This window comes from Acomys russatus, chromosome 23 (assembly GCF_903995435.1).
Source record: "Acomys russatus chromosome 23, mAcoRus1.1, whole genome shotgun sequence".
In the NCBI taxonomy this organism is placed as follows: Eukaryota; Metazoa; Chordata; class Mammalia; order Rodentia; family Muridae; genus Acomys; species Acomys russatus.
This window is the reverse complement of record NC_067159.1, coordinates 34,245,739-34,266,290: the sequence shown is the minus strand read 5'-3', so window position 1 is coordinate 34,266,290 and position 20,552 is coordinate 34,245,739. Positions and strand designations below refer to the sequence as shown.

At 37.1% G+C, this 20,552-nt stretch overlaps 1 protein-coding gene across 2 annotated transcripts in view; it reads right to left on the bottom strand.

Annotated features, from left to right (window-relative positions):
* Tbck (TBC1 domain containing kinase) overlaps positions 1-20,552 on the bottom strand; it is a 145,171-nt gene that overhangs the window by 89,070 nt on the left and 35,549 nt on the right. For both annotated transcript variants that reach the window (XM_051165504.1, XM_051165503.1), the window contains exons 8-18: positions 19,943-20,004; positions 16,310-16,371; positions 15,319-15,467; positions 13,759-13,897; positions 11,351-11,450; positions 8,268-8,317; positions 8,000-8,129; positions 3,539-3,637; positions 1,815-1,877; positions 1,414-1,540; positions 316-366 (exon numbers count right to left, since the gene is read on the bottom strand). In XM_051165504.1, the coding sequence (XP_051021461.1) occupies positions 316-366; positions 1,414-1,540; positions 1,815-1,877; positions 3,539-3,637; positions 8,000-8,129; positions 8,268-8,317; positions 11,351-11,450; positions 13,759-13,897; positions 15,319-15,467; positions 16,310-16,371; positions 19,943-20,004 (1,032 nt within the window). The remainder of the gene's footprint in view (positions 1-315; positions 367-1,413; positions 1,541-1,814; positions 1,878-3,538; positions 3,638-7,999; positions 8,130-8,267; positions 8,318-11,350; positions 11,451-13,758; positions 13,898-15,318; positions 15,468-16,309; positions 16,372-19,942; positions 20,005-20,552) is intronic.

Genomic DNA, 20,552 nt, shown 5'->3' with positions numbered 1-20,552 from the left:
TTTTAACAGTAATCTCTAGAAAAGTCAAAATCTTCTCCAGAAGATCCATAAAATGGTCATTAAAGTGCATAAATAAATTTAGCAGAATCAGCCCAATTCCCACCAAACTGTTAAATGTGGCCTGGTGATAAGGAATACCCTTCAATACTAAATTAATTATTTTTACCCATTAATGGAAATTAACACAACTTCATAATATTTTATATGTGCAAGGTAAAATTTAAGAATTTTAAGACAAAACTTTTAATTTTGAGCCTGATATTTAAGAATAATATGCATGATGATCACTCAACAATTAAAAAAAAAAAAGCTTACCTTCATTGTTGAAGTTTAGATATAAGAATGGAGCACAGAGTGAGTCCAGACCTGATGGCGACAAGGCGAAGCAAAAGAGTAAACAGCAGCACTGCAGCAGAACCTTAGACTCTACTCTTGCATTTCTTCCAAATATATCAAGCACTGTAGTACATCTACACACATGTGTGTTCTGCCAGAGGTTATTATGTAGAATAAGCAATAGGGTCTGACATAGCACCAGTGTCCAAAACAAATCGGTTATTACTACCATCAGTATGATTGCCAGGCAAAGAGCAGCACAGCAACAGTGACACGCAAATATGTGAGAGGGCTTTGGATATAGTCACAATTCTGACCCCAAAATATGTGAATTTGTGGTTATTTGCCCTCTTTAGGTATGTCCACTCACTTAAGAGATGGATCTTTGCCATATAAGCTTTTTTTCCTCCAGGCTTATGAAAAAAACTTTAAAATTAAGAGAAATATACAAACTCATTTATTTTATTGATAATAGTGCTATTCATCTGCTTTCATGCTGAAAGAACACAGAAAATGTACATAATAACGGGTTAGGAGGAAATGCACTATGAAAGGTGTGCTGGGTAAAAAATAATCATACCTTCAAGGGTGGCCAGCAAACAACACTAAACTCAAAAACAAAACCCAAACCACTGCTCACAACAAAACACACAAAAATAGGGTTGGATTGATTAAGTTTCTAGTTTATGAATTAATGATCATGCAGATAATAATGGAAAACTAGAGACGTTAAAGATACATGGGGGAAAAAGGAAACAAATAAGGTGACTAATTTAAGGCAAGAACTACGACAATCACATATTAGGGATACTTGAGTAGGGACACTCTCAAATAGCCTAACATCTTTCATGCCATAAGTTGTTTCGCTGTTTTGATAATATTAAAATTGTTTCCACTGGATTAGATTCTGCTTTCCTATCAATGCCACAACAATTTGCTTACTTTTAAATAACATGTAAAATAATATCTTCAAAGCATTTAGACCAAGTTCAATAATACACTAGAATTTTAGTGGTTTTCTTTGCCTCAAAATGAAAGAGAAAAGATGTGAAGTAAACTCCTAGTAACTGAAGTTACCTTGCCAGTACACAAGGTCAGGATGCGAAACCACCCACGCTTTCAGTACACGCCGGAACTTTGCATGGCCTTCTGGTGATGATAACAGCTCATCATACTGATGACAGCGAGGAATGTCCACTTCAATCTGTGAGCAGCAAAGGAGGGTACAACTGTAACCGATGATCCCACAGACACGGGAAGAGACTGCTTCGGTACATCTCACCTTTATAATCATTGATAAAAGTTCTTGAGTTTTAAAGACACCTTTGGGACATCGCCCATTAGTTTCTGAGCGTAAGAGAAACTCTTTACTAACACACATCGGGCAGTGGCCGAGTATTCACAATGAAAGGACGTGTGTTTCCTCAAACCCTTTTAATAGCTAACGAACTGGCAGAACGACCTTAGGAACACCTTACTTGTCTATCTGTGGGGATTGGAGTGTCTTTATCAATTGCATCATACTTGGCATGAATAGCTCCCTGCAAAAAACAAAAGAATACATTTATTATATCCTTAATAAAAGTGGTAGTACACAATAACATATTGGGATATTAAGCATTTTAATTTTATAGTTTTTCTAAATTTAGAATACTTGCATAAAATTTACTCGTACGGTATCTCTAATCTAAAAATGCAAATCCCATTTGTTTCTTCAGCAAGATGTCAATACTCAGAGCTTTTAGATTTCAAATTTTTGGATTACTGCTGCTTAAACGGAAAAGCCAGAAGACCTACTTAAATATGGAGAGGTACATTTAAACTGAAGTTAGACCACAGCTTAGAAATTCCCTACATCTTTGACCATGTATGAGGAAGGTCTATGGTAAGTGACATTTGCCATCCGGGTGAGGTAGACCTTTACCTAGTGTGCTGATGCAAACCTTTAGTCCCAACACCCAAAAAGAAGAAGCAGGTAACACCATGGCAACACAGTGAGATGTTGCCTTAAAAAGAAACAAAAACAACCAAGGAAAAAAACCTCTTTGAATGATATGTACCCAAAGGAGACGGGTGATTTTATAGGACACAAAATGTTGTTTTCTATGCATTACTAACTCATAAATCAAAATTTCATGAAGAAAATCTTATTTTAGAAGGTTATCTTATCATAAATATTTCTGTTAAAGTTGGTAAAGCAAATAAAATGGTCTGTTAAGCAGAATGATAGTACCAGGAACATGTGGGCTAGGGTGGATATGCTGTAATTGCAGAAACATTCGGCTCATTAACAAACAACCTGTGAGCACACTATTTTAAATTTAGACCATGTGCTATAGTATCATACAGGAAAAAGTTCTTATTTTTACGACTTCTATAGTGGTAGAGAAAGCCAAGATCAATTTCTTTGGGAAATCTATTAATAATAACAGGCTTGGAAAATCTGACAGTGGAAGTCTCTCTGGACTTAAGTATAATATACTTCTATAGTACTAATTATTATTATGTGGTAAGGGACAAGAGGTAGCCTTGTAAAGCAACCAAACAAATTCAAAGAAATTTATAGACTCTCATTAACAGAATCAAGAATAAAGAAAAAAATCCTGCCAACAGAGGCATGTGAAAATTAAAAATAGCCAGGTGCAGTGTTGTACACCTGTAATCCCAGCACTTTGGGAGGCCGAGGCAGGCAGTTCTCTGTGAGTTTGAGGCCAGACTGGTCTACAAAGCAAGTGAAGGACAACGAAGGCGACACAGAAAAACTCTGTCTTAAAAAACAAAACAAAACGAAGAGATTAAAAATATTTGAGGCCACACTACAGGGCAGGGCCCATACCAAGGAACAGTTAGCCAACACAAAACAGACTCCATATTTTTTTGGGTACATTAATAGAATTGTAGTTTTTATTCTCTTCTTTTCAAGTATTTTTTTAATTTAAAATTGTCAAATACTTTGATATTAATATTTCAATATATAATTTTCTATTAATAGAAAAATAGTGAAGCAAGATGTAAAGCATTATAGTTTTTTCTGAGATAGAATTCCCTCGTGTATTCAAGGCTAACCTCGAACTCATAACCCACTACCACATCCTCCCAGGCATTCAGAGGATAAGTCTGAGTCCCTGCAGCAGGCAGCACTCCACACTCTACAGTCCTTCTACACACATCCCATCAGTTTCCAGCCTGCGAGTTCTCTTACCTCAACTCCCAGAAGAGCAGCCCAGGTTAAACCCCTCATAAGTGGGGGGATGTCAACTCTTGCTTCTTTCCAGATTTGATTTTTTTTATATGGATAAGCCTATAATAAGATAAAAGTAGTCAAAATTAAAACAATTTCATGAATATTTACCAACAACATTACAGTAAAACTACAAAGCAATCACCAAAAAAGTCTGAAATTAACACAAATACATGGGAATTCAATAGTATACTTCTGAACTATCAATGGATCCAATTACCCCCTCAGTCACAGTCATAGGGGAGGGGAGTAGGGGGAAAGCAGGAGGGAGGGAGGAATGGGAGGACACAAGGGATGGGCTAACAATTGAGATGAAATACAAATAAATTAATAAATATATATATTAAAAAAGAAATTAAAACTTTCTGAAACAAAAAATAATGAAACCAACATACCAAAAACCTATAGGATACAGTAAAAATTATCTCTATAAAGGAAATTCACAGAAATCAGTAACTACATTAAACAAGCAGAAACATTTCACATTGACAATCTATATAAAGGAACTAGAAAAAGAGAAATGCCAAACTAAAAATTAGAAGAAGAAATTAAATGAAAAACATTAGAACAAGAATAAACGAGATAGAGTCCACAAAACAGTGAAAAGATAAATAAGATGTCTTAAAAATAAACAAAATTAATAAACCCTTAGCTATATTTTAGAAGAAGAGAGCGCAAAGAGGGGAATGGAGATGGTTCAGTGGTAAAGATCACTTTCTACTCTTTCTGAGGACCAAGTTTGGTTCCTAACACTCGCACGATGACTCACAGCTGCCTACAGCTGCAGTCCCAGGGGCTCCAGTACTCTTTTCCAGCCTCTGTAGACACTGCACACACGTCGTGCACATATAGCATGCACTAGACTCTCTCACAGACACACAAATAAGAAACCAATCCATTAAAACAGAGAAAAGATTAAAATAAAATCAGAGTAAAAAAAAGATGTATGACAGACACCACAGAAATACAAGTGACTGTAAAAGAACAGGAACAACTATAATTAATAACTTTGACAAATTAGAAGAAATGGACAAAGTCCAAAGTGGGCCCATACCCTTTAAAGACAGGATGATGAACAAATTTGAAATCTGAACAGACCAAAAATAGGTTATCAGGACTGAATCCATAGTAAAAAATATCCCACTCAGTGTAAAGTCTAGAACTAGAAGCTTGAATACTAGCAAATGCCTAGATAAAGCTAATTCTCAATCTCAAACTGTTTTAAATATGAGTAGGAGAACTTGTTTAAACAAATTCTAGAGCACAGCATCGCCCCATACCAAAACTAGACAAGAAAACCATAGGCAAGCATCCCTAGTGAATACAAAGCACACATTTTCAACACAAAACTCTAAGCTGGGATCCCATACACTCACCATAGTCCAGCGGGATTCATCAGAGGGACCGCTCACCACACACAAAGCAACAATGGGATACACAATATTAACACAGTGAAGAATAGTATCATGTTATCAATAGAAACAATTTAACAAGATCCACCACCAGTTCCATGAAAAGAGTCTTTATAAATTAGATGGAAAAGAATGTACCACAGTATAATAAAGACCATATGAACAAGCGAGTGCACATCTAACATCATTCCATGCCAAGAAAAGCTGAGCACATTCTTTCTAAGATGTGGAAAAAGACAGAGATGTTCACCTCACTCTTTCTATCCAGAATCTTACAGAATTCCCAGTCAGCAATCAGGCGAGACAAAGAAACAAAGGCCATACAAACTGCTTATAGAAACATGATCTATATTTACAAAACCAAAAGATTCCTCCAAAGCTGCACTACAACTAATGGATAAACTTAGTGAAGGTGCAGTATATGAAATCAAGACAAAAATCAGTTTCATTATATTAATAATGAAGTATCTGAAAAAGAAAGGAACTACATACTATACTTTATACATTTTACTTTATAAACTAATTCATGAAATAGTTCTATACGGATTCTATAAAACTGAATAAGCAAAGCGAATGGCTGAGAATGGTATCATATGCCTGTCATCCCAGCACTCAGAACGATAAGACAGGAGGATGATGAGCTTGAAGCCAGCCTAGGCTACATAATATACGCCTGTCACAAACAAATACACAAATCATAAAATCTAAAACCCAGGAAAGATAATGAAGAAGACACATGAAGGTGAAAAAATGTCTCAGATTCATGGATTGATCATTAAATATTGCTAGAATGTATAAACAGACACTCCAACACAATCTGCAGATTAAAGTAATCTCTGCCAAAACATCAATGATATTCTTTATAGAATGAGAACAGACAATCCTAAAAAGTGAATAAAAATAAAAGCAAACCGATTTTGAGCACAATACATTACATTCTTTGCTTCGAAATTACTACAACAGTAATGAAATCACGGTATCGAATATGAAAACTGACATGGAGCAATAGAACAGAACAGCAAGTAGGACACAAACTTAGGCATCCACAGAACAGTGTTCAATAGACAGGTTAGGAAAATTAGATATCCACAAGAAAAACAAACAAACAAAACAAAAAACAAAACAAAGTGAAACAAACCAAACCAAACCAAACCAAACAAAAACCAAAAAACAACCTGAAACCAGACTAACCAGACTCTTCTCTCACTGATTACAAAAACCAACTCAAATTAGAGCCCACACCTAAATGTAAGGTCAGGAAATGTAAAATAGCTAGAAGAAAATACCAGAGAAAACATGTAGGGATATTGGACTTAACAAAAAATTTTTTTATGAAATTATCTTAAAAGTACATAAAACAGAAGGAAAAATGGATACATCAAGACAAAAGCTATTGTACATAAAATTAAGAAATGGTCTACAGAACTGTAGAAAATGTTGGCAAGCTTTACAACTGACACAGAGTTGCTATCCAGAATATAGCAAGGAAAACAAAGCCTTGATAGTCAACAGACAAACAAACAAACCCCAAAATATCAGTAGATCTAAGCAGACAGCTCTCAAATGAAGCTCTGGACATAGGCACTGGACACTGAAAAACATCCAGCATCACCAGCCCCTGGGGAAATGCAGAAAGCACAAAGAAGCACTTTACCTCTTGGTTACTATGCACACTCTACTGAGGCACACGGTGGGTGCCAAACTCACGTTGCACAGCCATTATGGGCAACAACATAGAATTTCCTCAATGTCTTATAGACCTGTCTGATTGTATTACTTTCCCCACCCCTGACAATGCCTAACAGAAACAACTAAGGGAATCTGCTTGACTCCAGGGCTGAGGCAATACCATCCATCACAGTGGGAAAGGCAGGTTGGTGGTTTGAGTAGACAGCAGCTACTTGTTAATGTGGAATAAGGAAGCAAAGAGATGGGAGCTAGGATCAGGGCTGAGAACGGACTCCACAAAGTTGCCTACTGGTTTCCACATGCACACTCTGGTGTAGGTGGCCACATATACATCACACACACACACACACACACACACACACACACACACACACACACACTATCATCATCATCATAAAAATTTTCTATATTAAAAAATAGTATCAAAGCAAGAAATAAAAATGTCTCACATAAACAGGTGTCATATTCTAGTCTGCACACTTTGTAATATATAATTGGTGATACAGTTGAAGTGTCCTTTAATACACTTCTAAGATTAATAATCACTGGGTCTGGTTTTATATTTATAATGAAGAGATGACTCCACCACCAGCCATCTCCAAAAGCTGAGTGATAAAATTAAAAACAGGAGTTCATTCTACCTGTTCTTAGTCATCTTTATTTGTTTTGTGCTCTGGGAAGACTGGAAGTGACTGGAAACCAGGGTTCTAGTGTTATATATGATCAATGGGTATAAGAACCTTAGAAACTAGTGGTACAGACGGTATGTGCTGAGCATATGCGACCGTGCTTCTTGTATGACTAGCACATGTGTCCTCTATAAATCTGTAAGTTGAAGGGATTTCTAGAAGATAATTATTAGTGCACAGGATATTTATGTCTTAGCTACTTGAAATACACCTTAAAATTGCTTTGCAAAATGTTGCCAGTCTGTTTTAAATGGAGCAGCCCAGTCTCATAAGCCCATGCTGGTCTCGTTAACAATGTGGAAGGAATATCTCACTTAAACTGCTCATTATTGTTCCTGGTCAAGGTGAGTGTAGTATAGTTGTTGACTAATTGTATTTACGTTTTATACTCTCCTTATATCAATATTGGTACCTTTTCCTATTGACTTTTATGCCTTAGGTTAATTCTTTGTCTAATGATCTTTAGCATATTATCATCTTTGGAATTCCATCAATTCTATACGCTAGAGAAGCTAAAAGAAAATAGATTGTAAGCATTTCTTTACTCATAATTTCAAGCAATGAGGAATTAACAGCATTAAAAAAAGGCTCTTATAGACCATCATTACTGCTTGACATGCTAGAATTCCTACCTTCAATAGCCTGTCAAAGAGGACAATTCTGTTGAGCTGGTATTCCGTATCCCTCTCTCTGATGATTAAGGGCAAGGTGGCAGCTGCGGATAGCTCATTATTGCTGTTTGAGTGAGGTAAATTTGACTGGCTGTAAAGAAACAATGAAAGTAAAAATACTGACAAACAATATTAAAGTACTATTTTATAATTGTTCTATTTAAAATCTATAATTTCTTATTAATCTAACAGAAATGGGAAAATGTCAACTGAGGAAACATATACTCACTCATCTTCAAGTAATGGGTAAAATGCTTCTCCTCCAACATCTTTTAACCTCTGTGAATGTAAAAACAAAATATTTATAAATCATTATATTGGGTAGCGAGAGTAACACCTACTTAGAAAGAATAGTAATGTAAAAATTAGAAATTTACAACAGCACAAAGAAGTAAACGATCGAGTCTAAGCGTCTAAGGGTTAGTTTGTTTCATGAACATGCACACATACTGCACTCTGACAAGGATTATACACAGCAAGGACTTCCCTGTTTCTCTCTAAGGGGGTGTTCCTAACATTTCATCATATAGAACACCAAATTACAAACAGTAATAGAAAATATAAACATATGAGGTATTTAAAATTATATTAATAAGAGAGGGAGGGGGTTGGGAGGGATACAATTGGGATGTGAAGAATTTAAACTGCAGAACAAGCAGGTAATTTATATTTCTAATCCCACTATATGGGAATAGCTCTGAGACTGGCTGAGACATGACTGTCTAGGCATAGACAATGCATCTTGTTGGCTCCAGAACCCCTATGAATTATTATTAGATGCCATTCTTCATATGGCATGAATGGAGATTTACAGATGTCTTTTTTCTGCTCATACAAAGGGCCGAAAACCAGCCTGAATTGTTCTGTGCATCACAGACACCTTTTACACTTATAATTTTAGGATTGTATAATGTGTGTGAGAAATTATATGCTTTCAGAACAAAAGAACTGGACACTGACATTGGAACAGACCTGACGGATTCATTCCTCTCCGCATGCTAGACACTGACATCATGCATCCTTCATGTTCCAGCACCAAGCGCTTCAACTGCTCTTCCTCATCAGAACAGGACAGCTCCCAGGACACTTTTAAAGAAAGCTTCTAATCCCAATTCATCTAGCATTTCAGAATGTCTCACACAGGACTCTAATTAAGTATGGAATTTCTCAATATTTAGAAACTGGGCCACAAATGCTATTCCTAGCCTGTTTAACCATTTCTCCAATTTTCTTTGGGCCCCTATAAAGGCATTATTTGTTTCAAATCAGCCAGAAGAAACCCTAAGAGAATGATGCCCCATTTCCTTTAAGGAGGGTCGGGTAGGTTTTTGGTTGCTTTCTTGGGCTATAGAGGGTTACTATCAATGGGAGTTGGTTACAAGTTGTTATTGGTCTTATTTAGAGAGAAAATCTGGTTAGACTCAGAGATGTCTCTCTTTTCCTTTATCTTCCATTCTTAGGTTTGGCAATAGGGGTTGAAAAGGAAGAAGGGGGAATATAGAAATATATAGGAAAGATAGAACAAAAAGCAGATTAGTGAATCTACTCCTCAACTTGATGCCCCAATTGTCACTCACAAGGTTATTTTTAATTCACTGGTATAGAATTTTGTATATAGATGCAAAATAAGTTTACTTTTACATATAGTGGTATAGAATTCAAATGTAAGATTATTCTTCACACACATTATATATATATTTCTACTCTAACATGAGGTATTGTGCCCATATAACTCAATTATAATACAAGGTTTATTTCCAATACTTTGAAAGTGCTATTGCAGGCTGTTTAGGATAAATAAATTATACGAGTTAATTGCTAGTTGATCAAATCATGTTCATATCAATTATTAGTCTATTTTTATCACAAGAATATATATGTTAGGTATAAAGATAGACATGATTTTATAGAAATATAGCATAAAATAGTTGGACAAGGTCTTTAAAAACCTCAGAGACCTACAGAATATGACATTTAAAACTGTTTTTATTATTTTAAAGATTCACTGACAATGAGACAGGTTAACTCCTGGCAACACCCAGCCTACTTCAAAGAGGATGTTGAGCATCAGAGAACTTCCTTATGGAAATGGCTTCAAATGCAGCAAACAAACCACTGGGCAAAATGCCCTTGTTTTTGCCACAGACAGAATACTGCCTAAAAAAGGGCAAGCTTGGATGCAGGTAGCATCGACGGCCAAACTCTCCCTAGACAGTGTAAGCAAATCCTTAATAGTTCCTGCCTCACAAATATGTCTGTCAGATATTTTGGTCCAGAAGGCTGAAGATGATGCTCCAATGTTATAGAGAGTTTTGGGTGACTTCTCCGTCAGCAAACTGTCTCTCATCTTCTCATTTGGGAAGCTACTAACCTGTCTACTCAGGGTTATCAACCTTATTCCTTCTCAAGTCTCTGATGGGGTTGAAGACCAGGTAGTTCAGTTTTATAATAAGGCTTGGTTGTTTAGGGGTTAAGATACTTTGAGGTCTAGATAGAGGTTTTAAATTGATAGTAACAAGATGGGATGGAGATTGATTTACAGTCAGAATTTTAGCTGCACCAAGATAGAAAAGATGTTTTCTTCAAGGCTGTCAAATACAAATAGCCAAAACACTAAGAATGTAACATTTATATAATTCTTGATTGTGTCATGGTTCTTCTTGCTATAGGTAGTTTATTATATATATGTGTAATAATATAAATGTATATGTAAAATAATTTAATAAAATTATATTAAGAATGATGATTAAAGAGGTACTTTTAAATATATTCATTCATTAAAGATTACTAAAAAAGAGGTGCTTTCCTATATAGTCTTTAAAAGCATTTGCATGAAATATAGCCAGTGAAGTCTCAATTTCTTGGATATATTTTTTAAAGTTTTTAAATGAGAACGCACTTAGAAATACCGATGAAGTACCCGACCTTGTAATGTACAGAACAGTAAAATAATAGCTGAAATTCGTAACTGCACTCCAATCAGGCAACTCTGATTAGCATGCATTTTAAAGCATCAGAATCCGATCAACAAGAATTGCTTAAAATACAGTATCATGTTTTACCAAGTGGAGAAATAGGAAGACTTACTCAATGGTGATGAAAAGACAACACTACCAGGAACAGTGAGACAGTGTGTGGAGGCTGAAGTTACCGTTTACACAGCTAGTTCCTGGCAGTTCTGCTCCAGGCACACCCTAGAGACACTCTCTTGTGTATCAGGAAATCAGGCATGGATGCAAAGTGCTGTGAGTTATCTTTAAGGTTTTATGTTTTAAAAAATATAAAGCATAGTTGGTAAACTTCCATTCTTACGTTTCTTAGCTGGCACAAGGACAATGTCACAGTGGTATCATCTAAGAGTGAGCTTCTATCCCGGCCTTGACCAAAACTTTCACCATCTTCAAAGAGAAAACTAAAATTTAAAGAAAAAAAAAAAAAACAGAAAATAAAATAAACAGTTGTTATAATTATCATAAAACATCTAATTTTATTTCTTCTAAAAATAAAATTTCCTGTCACAATCTCATCAGACTAGACAGTTAATTTTGAGAAACAAGGCCAGCACCGTACACAAGCCTGGCTGGCAGTGCTCGGGAGGTGGAGGCAGGATATCAGTGAGTTACACAGTCAGTTCAAGTGCAGCATGGGCTGCATGAGACCTTGTATTAAAAAACAAAGCTTCAGAAAATGTAACTGCTAGCTGAAGTTTCCCCAAACAAGGCTGACTTTTATGTATCCCTTGATTCATTATAAAGCTGGCATAGGCTGCACTGGCTTGCTTTAGCTGTCACTGACAGGACTAGAGCAGTGGTTTTCAACCTGTGGGTCATGACTTCTTGGAGACTCGAACAACCCTTTCACAGGGTCCCCTAAGGTCATTGGAAAACACAAGCATTTATATTTTGCTATAGTATGTGGAGGCTGTAGATACACAGTTAGTACAGCTATTTTTCTGGCTGTTCTACTCCAGGCACATACTACTGATGTTCTCCTGTGTAGCAAAATTACAGTTATGAAGTAGCAACAAAATAATTTCATGGTCGGGGGTCACCATAACATACAGAACTTTATTAAAGGGTCACAGCATTAAGAAAACTGAGAATCTCTAGTCTAAAGTCATCTAAAAGCAAAGCCCCAATTGAAGAATTGCTAACAGTCTGGACTTTCTAGATTGTTAATTGATGCAAGAGTGCCCAGCACGGTGTGGAAGGAATCATCCCGCAGGAGGTAGCCCTGAACTATGTGAGAAGCTAGCTGGATATAAGCTAGGCTTCGAGCCAGTGAGCAGGCAGCATCTCACATGCTTCCTTCTGTGCTTCTTGTCTGTGAGTGAGTTTCCTAGGCAGAGGCAATACTGTGCCGTCCAGCTCTGCTTTGAGCTCCTGCCTTGATTTCCCTCAATGGTGGACTGTGACTAAGCTAGAACAAGCATATCCTCCCCTGAGATGATCTCAGCCTGGGTCTTTGCCACAGGAGCAGAAATGAGATTAGAAGACACACAAAGCACACAGGAAGCAGAAGTGTGTTTGCAATGTCTTCATGCACAGGCAGCTGTCAATGAGTGTCTAACACTATTCAAATGACTTTTGAGAACAGTTTTCTAAATGAAAGCTAAAAGAAGAACAAGAAAAGGCACACAGGTGGGTAGGTTCTCAGAACAAGAACAGTAAATGCTTAAAACTTGGTTTAGAATTTCAGAAGCCCATTTTTACAATCTATCATTCAAATCATTTTAAATTTTCTATAATTTATGTCTGATTTCATATTTAACTCAATGGGCAAGAGGCATAATAGAAATTAACATCCAGAAACTGCTTAAAAATGATAGAAAGAGCTAATGCAGCTTAGTAACAGAATACTTGCCTCGCTCCACATGTAAGGTCCTAGGCTTGAAAACCAGTTCAAAAATAAAAGATAATTAAAAAAAAATGGGAATGCTTAAAACTAATAGTCTATCTAAAAATTTAACAAAAATTAATAATTGTCAGATAATTTCCACAGTTATTTACTATGGTGGTTTGAGTGAGGAGCGCTCCCCACAGGCTCATGTGCTCAGTTATGGAGCTGTGTGGGAAACTTAGGGCACTGTTCGCAGCTGCAGCTTTGGAGGAGGAAGTGCATCACTGGGGGCTCTGGGGTTTTATTTCGTCACTTCATTTGTTCATTTGTTCCCCCCCCCTTCTTCTCTCTCTGTCTCTCCATGCAGTGTTCCTGTGTAAAATAGACAATGTGACATGTTTCCTGCTCCTTTTTTTCCTTCACCTATTAGGCACTCTCCCTCTGAATTGTAAGCTAAAATAAACCCATTCTTCTATTGACTGGCTTTTTGGTCATGGTATTTTATCACTGCAATAAAAAAGTAACTAATATATTTCTAATCAAAATTTTCCTAGATTATGAAAGCTCAGGAAATACACATTCATGTTTCTCTATGAACAACAATCTTATTTATGTTTGGAAAATAACTGCTCTAATATATATACCTTTTATTAATATCACATGCTTTTCAAATAAATAATAAATCCAATGATTTTTCATAAGACAATATTTATAAGAAATAAAAATATTGATGAGAACTCTGCAATTACAAATTCTACCCCATCCAATGAGGTGTAGAGTTCTAAGTGCTTCCAAGTTCTCTGAACTACAATATATACCAAAAGAAATGAAACTAAAAATCAACCAAGGATTTAGGCTGTTACTAGTGGAGATTTACTTACTTCGGGAGAGTACAGATAGGTGGTTTGGATCGAATAATCTCCTTGTTTATAAGCTCCTTCTCCAGGTCCCCTCCAGCCAAACACCAAAGGTAGTAAACTTCCTCAATAGATCTCTCCGCCAGATAATCATTGTCTATGTCTATTAATAGTAAATTATTCACATTACGATTGCATTTTTGTATGTATTAATAGCCGACAGTGGTAATAGCTGACGTTCTAATAGAGGTAGCTGAGGAACAGGTTATCAGTTCTGTGGGAAGGACGCTGCAAGTTGCTACTCTGCCTAACAATGTAACAGAGGAGACTGAAATCTTATGTAAGAACCATAAGAAAGGTAATGGTGAGGAGACAAACTTCTACCCACGAGACTGGAGAAGCAGACAGGAGGATGTGCAGGGAGTCACAGGGCAGAAAATCATCCCAGAAACCAGAACTCTAACAGTAAAAGCAGAGCTGTGATTGCTGAGTCGCTGCAGGCTCAGAGTGGACAAGTTTGAAGTCCCAAGAGGTGCAGTTATATAGGGACTCTGGAATGTCTGTGAATTTTATGACTAGGAGCCTGGCCAGTTCTTCACAGTAAGTACTGGAGAAACTTGCCTGCACTTCTGGCAATGGGAGGGGAAAACAGAACCAGTTTGGAATATGGCTGGATGACTGCTTTTTTCCTTAGATGACTTGTCCTCAGTAGAAGTTAGTTGACACGTAACTGACCTGAGAGGAAGGAATACCTTGCATGACATTGTGTAACAAGCAAGGAGGAAGGGAAGCATGCTATGGCCCTTCCAGCAGGTCACATAACAGGTTAGGGGACTTGTCACAGGAAGCTAACGGCTCTGGACTGCGAAGGTCACACAACCTTCCTGCCCATAGTGAAACTGGAAGGCTAGGATGCACTGGAGTTGGGTGTCTGTGTGCAGGTGTGTCATGACTAGCAGGTTCTGATTCATCTTTGTAACAGGTTGAATTTCTCCTAAAAGTGGCTTGTGCGTAAAGACCGTCAAGGGGCCTGAGCTCGTCAAAATTCTAGACATACTTCCGACACTCAGAATGGACTTTGCTTGCTCCCAGGAGAAACACACATGCCAGGCACATGTCCACGGTGATCCTGTTAGTCAACGTTAGCCACAAGCCTGCTTCCTATATCACAAGGAGCTAGACAAGGTAGAGTTTGAAAATTTACTCCCCATGGTAGAAGAACAGAGCAGGAATTTTTATACTGTACAGAAAGAAAGGAATACGGGCAGGAAACCCCACATTCCTTCCCTTGTTCCACGTTCCCTTCTTCATGCTTCAAGGCAGAATACCTTGATGATGTAGACTTCCTACTGATAACACACCTTAGCGAGCACTTAACACAAATTATATAAAATTTTAGTAATTTAGAGTCTAAAAACTGTCATATATTTGAAATATTGTAGAATCACCTCTTAATTGCCTGGTATTGCCCACAACCCTCCATTAGTGTACTATCTCTTACTGATTAATTAAAAAATAAACTATTTTGGGGACTTCTGTTGGAAACAGGGCTCCTGTCATCACTTAAGTTTTGCTCATCTTTACCTTTACACAAGTCACTGATGTCCTCAGGCAGAGTTAAATCAGCACATCTCAGAGAAGACGAAAACAGACTGGCAGGCTTGATAAAGGGGGTGTATAAAGGTGACACTTCACTGAACACCTGGTCCTTCATTAACTCATCTGGAGTTGGCCTGGAAAAGACCATTTAAAATATTAAGCGTGGATAAAAGTTATAAAATTTTTCAGACAAAACCCAACACAAATTAAAGTTGGGAGTTAAAAGTCTTAGCTATCTCCTTAGCACAAAAAACACCAAGGGAGCTAGCTCCCTTCAGCAGAGTCTAGCTGCCTCAACTCAATGACTCAATGCTGAATTATATGGTTGTTATACTGTCTGCATCTTACGCTCTAACAAAAATCATTTCATAAAACACCCCAGATTCAAAGAAATATTGTTTCTTTGCCCCTATCATGGCATGATAAGGTGTACTTTCTAATGACAAATTAAAATATATTATTTTCTAGCATTATACTTAGGAAGCTTAGGAATAGCTGGGTAATTAAAAAGTGACACCATGAAATGAAAGCCAAATGTCAAAAAAAAAAAAAAAAAAACCTCAATTTTTATCAGCAACTGCAAACAACATTCTGCCAAGCTCAGTATATAAAACATAATGACAACAAATTTCTGTTTTTTCTCAAATATCATCAGAGCTAAGAGCACTGATGTTCTTATTTAGTTGATTTTTTTCTTGAGGTAATAATATAAATTAGAAATTTTTTTGGTACATGCCAATTTTCTGAACATTATTTGACCTCTTTTATTAACAAAAGGTTAACTTTAAATCAGGTTTATAATCCTGGTATCAATTATGTACTGCTGCTATGGAGCTATCACCCCTTAGTCCACCAGTATAATACCAAATACAACACAAACAAACATCATCGCTTAGTCCACCAGTATCAAACCAAATACTAAATCAACTCTATATGGAAAGAATCTTGGGATCAGCTTAAACTCTTAAGGAATCACCTCTTGGAAGGATAGAAGGTGAGGCACTTCTTCAAAATATTTATCACATTTTCAGGAAGCTCCTGGTAAATAAAGATAAAAAACAGACAGATGATGATCAATTCTACAAATGTATTTTACTGAAACACTTATATATCATAACTTTTGATTTTAAAACACCTTTATTTGGCAATCATTTAAATTTATATTAACTTGTCACATGTAGAAGAATTTTAATCCAGAAACATGGCCGCTGTGGCAAAGGATCACATCTGAAGATCTAGGTCTACGTGATCTAGCTGGAGTGCAGACATACCACACACCTTTAGTGCCTCAGGCCCTGGGTACACATCTTTAATCCCAAACAATGAAGTTAGTTGGTAGGAGGAAGCGGCCATGTTTGAAAATAATGTCTAATTGAGAGGCAAAGTGACAAAAGATTTGACAGAATAGGATATGTTCAACTCATGAGAACAGAATGGAAAGAGAGGAGTTTAAAAAGGGACAGCAGTTCAGAGGGAGGAAGGGAAGGGGCAGTTTTACTGGGAGACTTTTACAGAGACAGATTGTAGAAAGAACAAGCTGGACTAGACACAGTTGGAAACAGAGTCAGCTAGAGAAGCAGGAGAAGCCAGATTAGAACAGATTGCCAAAATTAGTATAAGGTCAACAGAGCAATTCAGTCAGAAGCTAAGAGAAGCCAGTTTGTTTTTTTTCCTTTTTGTTTTTTATTTTTGTTTTTTCAAGACAGGATTTCTCTGTGTAGCTTTAGGTGTCCTGGACTCGCATTGTGGACCAGGCTGGCCTCGAACTCACAGGGATCCACCTGCTTCTGCCTCCTGAGTGCTGGGATTAAAGGCATGCACCACCACCACCTGGCTGAGCCAGTTTGAATCAATTAGCTTGGAGAAGAGTTTGAGCCAGCCAACTGAGTTGAACTAGCCAGCCAGAGTTCAGAAAAAACTAGAAATGGTGAGCTTATGCAGCAGCAAGTCTCAGAGGCTGAAAATATTATAGGCCTAGGTTAGATTTTACAGAGGAGGTGAAGCTTCCAGGACTAGGCCTAGGATAGCAGATGGAGGCAGTAGGCCTCTGAGACAATAATTACATCAGGTGAATAAAAGTTATTTTAACAGTCACTCTCTGGAAAAAAGCCAGCTTCTGCTGAAAATAATATAGCTTTAGTAGCTTGTTATTTTATCCTGATATGAAGATAGATTTTCCTAAACAAATTGCTCTGGTTTGATTGTGCCCCTTCCTAAATTCAGGTCAGGCTGCAGGAGTGAACCTGCTTCTATTATTCTAGTAAATGGACATTAATACTGGACTGTAACAGCATGGTCTGGTGCTTTGTATTTGATTGTTAGTTATTTTGCTCCCTGCAGTCGGTCGGTCGTCTGCTTGCTGTCTTTTAGGAGCAATCACACCCCAAGTAATGTTGTGTAGCCTTGCCTCCAAAATTATCCCTGATTGGCTAAATAAAAGACCTATATACCTGAGCAGGACAAAGGTGAGGGGGGGAGCTAAGTTTCTTTGATTTGGGGGACAGAAGGATCATGGGAAGGAGAGAGACAGGTAAGAGAGGAGAAGGAAGCAGGACCACCATAAGTTAGCATGGAGAGAACAATGTGGCCAGGAGGAATTTACTCTTGATTAACAAGGAGAGAAGCTGCCCAGATGGGCAAGGATTTATGGGGACTTTTGGATGAGAATTAGCCCAGATAGGAATGCTTAGAGTAATGGCATAGGAAGTAAGGCTGGGCAGTAACAAGGTAGCTTAAGGGGTTTATGTCTGCCCAGCCCCAGGTAACATAAGGCTTATCTAAAATCTATCAGGTATTTGTGTCTTTTATTGTTTGATAGCATGTTAAATAAAATTGCCTCAATAATTACAGGTTTTTAGTAATAACCATTAGTAACTATTTATATTTTCCACAACACTGTACTGCCTTCTAAATTCATCTCTCTCGGCTCATAGAGTATCCAGTTCTCAGACATCATTAGAGAAGTCTCCTTGTACAGTGAATGGTAGTTTAGGCAGAAAGTAAAAGCTGGTTAAAGTACAGAGAGGATGTGACTATGGAGTGCTTGTCCATACCTATGTCACACCCCTCTGCAAGGCTCAAAGAGCATTTGTGGAAGAGTGGGTGGAAAGAGTTATAGAGCCAGGGTTGTGGACTATTGACAGCTAATGGCATCTAGGAAAGGACAGTCTTTTATTTGTAAGGGTTTGGCTCCTGGTAAAAAACAGGCTGCTATGGACAACTCCAGGGTGTTAAGGATAAGTAAGTTATAGGAGTTAATTGTTTAGCTTATCAAATCATGGTCATGCCAATTACTAGTCTATTTATATCACAAGAATATACATCCTAGGTTTAACACATAGATATAATTATATAGATAGATAAGGTAAAATAGTTAAATAAGGTCTTAAAAAACCTCAGAGACCTACAGAATATGACATTTAAAGATTTTTTTTATTACTTTAAAGATTCATTGACAACAAGTCAGGTAACTCCTGGCAACACTCAGTCTTCCTCAAAGAGGATGATGAGCATCAAAGAACCTCCTTATGGAGATGGCTTCAAATGTGGCAAACCAGCCACTGGGCAAAATGTCCTCGTTTTGGTCACAGGCAGAATTCTGCCTAAAACTGGGCAAGCTTGGATGCAGGCAGAATTGACAGCCAAACCCTGCCAAGACAGGGTAAGCAAGTCCTCAATAGTTCCTGCCTCACAAATATGTCTGTCAGATATACTGGGCCAGAAGGCTGACAATGATGCTCCAACATTATAGAGCTTAGGGTGACTGCTCAGGCAGTAAACTGTCTCTGTAATGTATTTTTTTCACTTTGGAAGCTGCTAGCCTGCACTTCCTGTTTACCGAGGTAATTCATTTTATTCCTTCTCAAGTCTCAATGAGGTTGAAGACCAGATAGTTTAGTTTTACAATGAAGCTTAGTTGTTTAGGGGTTAAGATGTTTTTAGGTCTAGATAGATGTTTTAAGTTGGTTATGACTGACAAGACGTGATGGAGATTGATTTTACATTCAGAATTTTAGACTCACCAAAATAGGAAATACATTTTCTTCAAGTTTGCCAAATACAAATAGCCAAAACATTATGAATGTAACATTAATATGATCATGGTTCTTCTTGTTTTATGAAGTTTATTATATATGTGTGTAATACTATACATGTACATATAAAACATAAAAATTTTTTTTAAAGATTTGAGGGTCCCAAAATAGCTTAAAATGTCTAAATATGATGTGTTAAGATCTGAGAACTTAAGAGTTTAAGATACGGGGTCTAAAATTTTGTTGTAAAGTGTGTAACAGTAACTGACAGAGGTGTAAGAAGTGATTTAATAAATAATAAAACAAAACAAAAAACAGACAAACAGAAGAGCGGTGACTTGTCAGAGGTGATTGGGTCCCACACGCCTTCATCTTGGGAATGGAATCTTATCAATACACTTCACGCATCCACCTCGTCCTCTGTGAGGATGGTGTCCTCCCTCACTAGAAAACAGAGCCTCTGGGCACTTTCACCACGACATTTCCAGCCTCTAAAACTGAGATGATTAATTTTGTTCTTTAGAAGCGACCTAGTCTCAGATGGCCTGTTAGGACCGCACAGATGCACTACAAACCTTCATAGTGTCCAGACAGCCGTGCTCCTCAGCCAGGACTGTTAGAGCATCATCCACACAGCCTGCGAAGGAAGGGAAGCAGATAAGGTAGCACTGTTTTTTAATCTGTCACAATAATTGGGGAAAAACCCAATAATTAAAAATTCCAAATATCATAATGTAGTTTTGGCACTTAAGCTACTAAAACTTTTTAAAATTAACTTTCCTTACATGTTTTGATAACAACACAGAGGCTTACCCACTCAATTCAGTTAAGCACAGGTACTAAAAGTATAGTAAGTTAAACAGAGATACAGAAAAAAATTCAAGGGATTTTTTTTTAAGGTTTTGTGTTTTTTCATGACAAGAATAATTTATCTTTATTACATGTGATTTGGAGAATGAACTCACATATCTCTGGGGATATAAAGTATAAATTCAGTCTATAGACCACACTTAACAGTGCCCCAAATTCCTTAAGAACTGTACTATCTAGTCTTTGTAAAGAATTAATAATTCAGATAAAATTTTATGCCACTTCTGTTAAAATTCATTTCTTTTGAGTACTTAACTCCTTTCCACAGGCTTTATTGTTTTTAAACTCTATTACTGGAATGCTGATATGTTATTG